This window comes from Asparagus officinalis, chromosome 7 (genome assembly GCF_001876935.1).
Source record: "Asparagus officinalis chromosome 7, Aspof.V1, whole genome shotgun sequence".
NCBI classification, from domain to species: domain Eukaryota; kingdom Viridiplantae; phylum Streptophyta; class Magnoliopsida; order Asparagales; family Asparagaceae; genus Asparagus; species Asparagus officinalis.
In genome coordinates, this window is record NC_033800.1 from 95,340,253 (window position 1) to 95,345,851 (window position 5,599).

At 40.1% G+C, this 5,599-nt stretch overlaps 2 protein-coding genes across 3 annotated transcripts in view; one reads left to right on the forward strand and one right to left on the reverse strand.

The window, feature by feature from the left end:
• Window positions 256-714, reverse strand: LOC109847528 (glycine-rich RNA-binding protein RZ1A-like). Its single transcript, XM_020416757.1, has one exon. The coding sequence runs from the start codon at window positions 712-714 to the stop codon at window positions 256-258; it is 459 nt and encodes a 152-aa protein (XP_020272346.1).
• The window catches only part of LOC109848515 (granule-bound starch synthase 1b, chloroplastic/amyloplastic), a 15,400-nt gene continuing 12,761 nt past the window's right edge, over window positions 2,961-5,599 (forward strand). For both annotated transcript variants that reach the window (XM_020418034.1, XM_020418035.1), the window contains exons 1-5: window positions 2,961-3,236; window positions 4,498-4,860; window positions 4,938-5,018; window positions 5,123-5,221; window positions 5,304-5,393. In XM_020418034.1, coding sequence (XP_020273623.1) covers window positions 4,507-4,860; window positions 4,938-5,018; window positions 5,123-5,221; window positions 5,304-5,393 — 624 coding nt within the window. In that variant the 5' untranslated portion in view covers window positions 2,961-3,236; window positions 4,498-4,506. The remainder of the gene's footprint in view (window positions 3,237-4,497; window positions 4,861-4,937; window positions 5,019-5,122; window positions 5,222-5,303; window positions 5,394-5,599) is intronic.

The following is a 5,599-nucleotide window of genomic DNA, read 5'->3' on the forward strand; positions in this document are numbered from 1 at the left end:
CAAAACTATAGGGTCAACAATGTATACTCTGTACCGTTTTCAAATCTCGGTGTCTTTAATTTTCTGCCTGTTCTGTTCTTAACCATTTCTTTCCACTTCTTGAATGTCTCGAATACCTTATTATTATGCTTAAGAAAATAAATCCAAACATACCTAGAATAATCATCTATAAACAAGACAAATTTCCTGGAACCACCCGAGGAAATTGTCGGAGCTGGACCCTAAACATCTGTATGCATATAATCTAATATACCTCTAATTTTGTGCTTGCTTTTCAAGAACTGGACCCTGTGCGCCTTTCCGTACACATAATCCTCGCAAAAATCCATGCAAGGTTTCTTCATGTTCTTCAGCAAACGTTCTTTGCCGAGCAGATCTAGACCCTTCCTTGATATCACTAAGTCCCTCCGAGATATAGCTTGCCTTTTCCTTGCCTTCTCTTCTCTCGGTTTTATTGTTGTTCTTCTTCTCACCTACTCTCTTATTAGGACAATCAACCTTGAAATGCCCAAGCTTACCGCATTTAAAACACGATCTTCTTGCAAGAGGTCTTGATTTCGATCTAGGCTTTCCTCTCTTACATTTTCCTCGCTCATTGCTCCTTCCTCTTACAAAAAATCCATGTGCTTGCTTCTTGTTACCACTAGTGGTCATTTCACTAGTTGTAATTTTTCGAAGGTCATCGGCTAGAAGCGCCGTTCTAGTCTCATCCATCTTCAAATTATCACCTACAAGTATCAATGTTTGTACCAGGTTTTCATAAGACTTTGGTAAAGAAAGAAGTAACAGAAGTGCTTGATGCTCATCTTCTACTGCCACATCAATGTCCTTCAAATCCGATATGATCCTATCGAAGCCAAATTTGCTAATGAATGTATGGAAAAGCTTGGGCGATGATGTCGATCAAACATGGGACACACAGGTAGATGAGACCGATAAGACTATATGCGAGCAAAAAACAAGACTGCACATGAAAAAGAAAGTCAACGAGGTTGCATGTGATAAGAGGTCAATATAGCGACGTGCAAGAATAAAATATCGACGAGAATATGTGTGAGAGATTGAGATCAATGAAATGCACACAAGATGAGAAAAGCCTACGAGATTGCCGGTGAGAAGATGAAATCGACAAGGTTTGAGGAGACTTTTGATGCAGCAACAACGAGATCTTCAAGAGGAGATTAAAACGAAAGCATTGGAATGTTGAAGTTGCCTAGTAGAATCACAAAGAAACTTTACGACAAAATCCCCTCGGCGGCACCTAGACTACGAACTGAGAGGGGTCTCCAAGGCAAAATCACTCTGCTATGATTTCATGTAAAATAGGAGAAAAATATTTCTTATCGGAACCTAAATTACTTTATCCAGTGATAATTTTTGTAAAATTATTTAAAATAAAATCATATGCTGAGAATTAAAAGTTATAATTTTATAGTTCAAAAACCTCAAAAAACCTCCAAGGACGTCTCATTTGTAGTGATCCCTCCAATTAAATTATACATCCACGACGGCGAAGTAGACTCACGTAGGGCTGAGCACGATTCGGTTCGGGTCGTTTTTTACCAAATTTTGAACAACCGAACCGAACCGCATATAATTCAAAACCAAACTGAACCGTTGCAAGTCGGTTCGGTGCGGTTTGGTTCAGTTTGTTCGGTTCTAACTTCATTTTCAGAATGATTAAAACAGTAGACTTGCCAAATACTAAATCAAATAGAATATATCGTGACGGGTAAGGGATCCCATGAATATTAAATAGTAGTATTTCAGGGGTTGCCGACTTAATTTGGAAAAACAATAGGGGAAAAAAGGAACAAAATCATCATCCATGAAAACATATATACCAGAAAACAAATTAAGGATCGTTATCAGAGCACAAACTCAGAAATCACAAGAGAATAAGAGTGCATAAATGAACAGGAAACTGATAGGCCGATATCTCAACTTACTAGCTGTTGTATCCAAGGAAATAAATCAAAATTAAAGAATAATCGCAGTTAGAAGCTTGAAGAAGAGCAAAAGATAAAGTTTATATCTCGGCCTCGGCGACGTCGACAGGTGCGGATGTCCCCCCAAAGCCGGAGACAGATCCTGAGCCTGAGGAGATGTTTCGGCCTCGGCCATGAAGACTGCGGAAGTGAAGAAGAGGAAGAAGAAGTGAGAGAGGTGCACCGTGGAACTGAGGACTGAGGAGTGAGAGAGAGTGAGAGAGAGGAACTGAGGAGGCGACTGGGAAAGTGGGAAGGGAAGTTTAGGCGTTTAGGGTTTGAGAGACTGAGATTGTTTTTTGGGACGGGTCGGGTTTGAGAAGAATGAATATTTAGACCATGGGGTATTCGGCCGGTTCGGGTCGGTTCGGGTTAAAAAGTTTTCAACCCGACCCGAACCGTCCTACTCTTAAAACCGATTTTTTCGGGTCGGTTCGGTCAGTTTTTTCGGTTTGGACCGAACCGTGCTCAGCCCTAGACTCACGCATCAATATTTCTTGAGTAAATAAACAAAACAAAGGCGTTAATTATGTAGACCTTTTTTCTGGTTCCCGGAGAACCCCATGTCACAATCAAAACCTTTGATTAAAATGTTGGCAGACGATTCTTGGAACCCCACAGCCATTCCCAGTCCCCCAAGCGCTTCCAAAGAGGGGTAATGTTGGCAGACGATTCTTGGAACCCCACAGCCATTCCCAGTCCCCCAAGCGCTTCCAAAGAGGGGTATTTCCGTCACATCACCCCCCTCAGTCCCACACCTGCTTCCAAAGAGGGGTATTTCCGTCACATCACCCCCCCTCAGTCCCACACCTCCACGAATTAGAGGCGCACAAAGCATCAATAATCGCCCTCGTGGGCCCCGCACGAGCGTGGCGACGCGCAGGAGGAGGAAAATATGGAACGCCAGTAGCTCTCCTCTCGGCGCTACGCTTTCCCCAGCGAAAGCTGGGAAAAGATCTCACGCTGACGGTTCTCCTGCCCCGGTAAATCCCCTCGCACCGAACTTGCCACCCGAAGTTCTACCCACTTGCCCTCGGGCCGCAGCGGCACCGCTGAGCACGGGAGGCTACTATCTGCCAACCACTGTGATTGAGCCACGTTTCGTCACTGCGTCTCGTCTCGTGCACAACGAGTACAAAGGCCCGAGCTTTGCTACTTCTCGAAAAGTTGTGAGCAGACATTTGTGGTTCGGATCCCTCCATCGTCTCGATTCACTAAAGCCCGTACCAAGTTCTCGATCTCGATCAGGTTATTTTTTTTTCTATTTTTGTGATTTTTTGCTGAACTAATTGAGGTCTAATTTTGTTTTTCTTTCTCCTACGTTTGAAGAGTTTCGGTGGTATATAATATTTTTGGTAAATTAAAGCGTATTTTCCTTTTGCGTAATTTAATTAAGAATTTTTTTACGGAATCAGATGTTGATCCTTCTTTCTTTGTTCAATTATGATATAGGAAGATAGAAATCTTTGATTGTTAATCAAAAGTTCAATTTTTTCCTTTTTTGGGTGTAATCACGAAAAATCTTATGGGAGATAATGTTGTATCCTCCTTCATTTGGAGAGATTCTGAATTTTTTAAATGAATTAATTGGGGTTTAATTTCCTTTTTCTTCCTCTTACATTTGAAGAATTTTTTTAGTATATGATATTTTTGGTGAATCCTGAGTTTTGAGTAATAACAATCTGTTTTCTTTTTCGTGGTTAGTAAGACAATTACTATAGAAGAAGATGTTGATCCTCCTTAGGTTGTTAAATTGTGATGCAAGAAAACTTTAAATTTTGATGAAAGTTCGATCTTTTTCCAACTTTTTTTGTTGGGGGTGTACTTAGGAAAAACTCTATCAGACAATGCTGGATCATCCCTTGTTCGGATCAAATTAGGATGGTGGGGAAACTTAATGCTTATGTTTACTCTTGAAACAAAAACGTAAAGATTTAAGTTTGGTGTGTGAAAACTCCATGATGGAGCATATGTTTTCTGAGGAGCCCTAGCCGTCTTTCGAACGAAATGTGATAGGTTTGCACTTATCATTGAGAATCTTTAGCAAGATACATGAGTCATCTACCCACTGCATCTACCCACTGCACATTTTTGTGGCATTATTTATCTGTTTATTTTGACAGTAATTTTAGATGAGCGTTTAATTTTGTTTGAAACCAGCTCTATGCTCAGTTGGGTCAAGTTTTATCTAGTAACTTCTACAGTATATCCCTACGATGTTGAAATCAAGTTTCTTTATTTGCTATATCCAAACAAGTTTGTTTATTGATGATACAGTGCTAGAATATAAGTTCAACCATCTTGTATTATAACAATCATATTTTCTGATAATTGATAGCAGCTATGAACACAAATTTCTTAAATCTTTGTTAAGTTGCATTGAAGAATGAACTTCATAAGAGTCTAGAACTCAAGATTTTCATTTCTTCCCATGTTGCCGATTCTCGCCGAAATTCAAAACATCTATCCTTTTTTCTGAAATGCCTTTGTTTATACAATTCTATTGCAGTGACTGCCAATGGCTGCTGTGACTGCTTCACACTTTATCTCAACTAGCTCGCATGCCAAATATGAGCCAGGCACTGAATCAGAGCCTAGAGCCTTTCAAATCAGAAGGATACCATACTTGAGGAGTGAAACCTCAGCTTATCATGGGCTTAGGGCACAGAATCCGGTGAATTTGGTTCAGATGCGAACAGATGCAAAGATCACCTCTAGGCGAGGTAGGAGGGTTTCAAGAGATTGTAGACCTTCAGCAGTCATCTTATGTGGAACTGGTATGAACATAATCTTTGTTGGTGCTGAGATGGCTCCCTGGAGCAAAACCGGGGGACTTGGCGATGTTCTTGGAGGATTGCCCCCGGCCATGGCGGTTAGCATTTACATTCTCCTCTGTACATTAAACTGATCACTTTGTATGAATTTCTAATGTTATTTATTTTCGTTTAGGCAAATGGACATCGTGTCATGGTAATATCCCCTCGTCACGATCAATACAAGGATGCATGGGATACAAGTGTCATAGCTGAAGTATGTATAACCTGAAAGATAGATTGTACAGTTGGGGATACAAGTGTTACAGCTGAAATATGTATAACCTGAAAGATTGATTGTATAACTTCCCATTTTTCTAGATAAAAGTTGGGGATGAAGTTGAACAAGTTCGCTTTTTCCACTGCTACAAAAGAGGTGTTGATCGAGTGTTTGTCGATCACCCCATATTTCTGGAAAAGGTTTGTATTTACTGCATCTACTATTGACAAATTTTGTATTTCATCTGCTAAATAACATGGGGGTTTCAATATGATATTTAAGGTATGGGGAAAAACTGGTGGAAAAATCTATGGTCCTGTCACAGGAACTGATTATCAGGATAACGAGCTTCGGTTCTGCCTCCTGACTCTGGTAAGTGGCTTTCCTTATCGTAAACTAATAAAAATTTTTGCTGTGGATAGAAAGCCATGTATCTTTTGAAGCAAATGAAAGGTCTAAAGTTAGTTAAGAAATGTCATTATTATAATACAATAAGGCCTAATATGTTAAGAAATGTCATTATTATAATACAATAAGGCCTAATATGTGTTGGTGTAGCAAATCGAGGGAATGATAGT

Bases quoted from the DNA above. Each gene is read 5' to 3' on its own strand.
- LOC109847528 (XM_020416757.1), bottom strand. From the start codon at position 714: ATGGATGAGACTAGAACGGCGCTTCTAGCCGATGACCTTCGAAAAATT.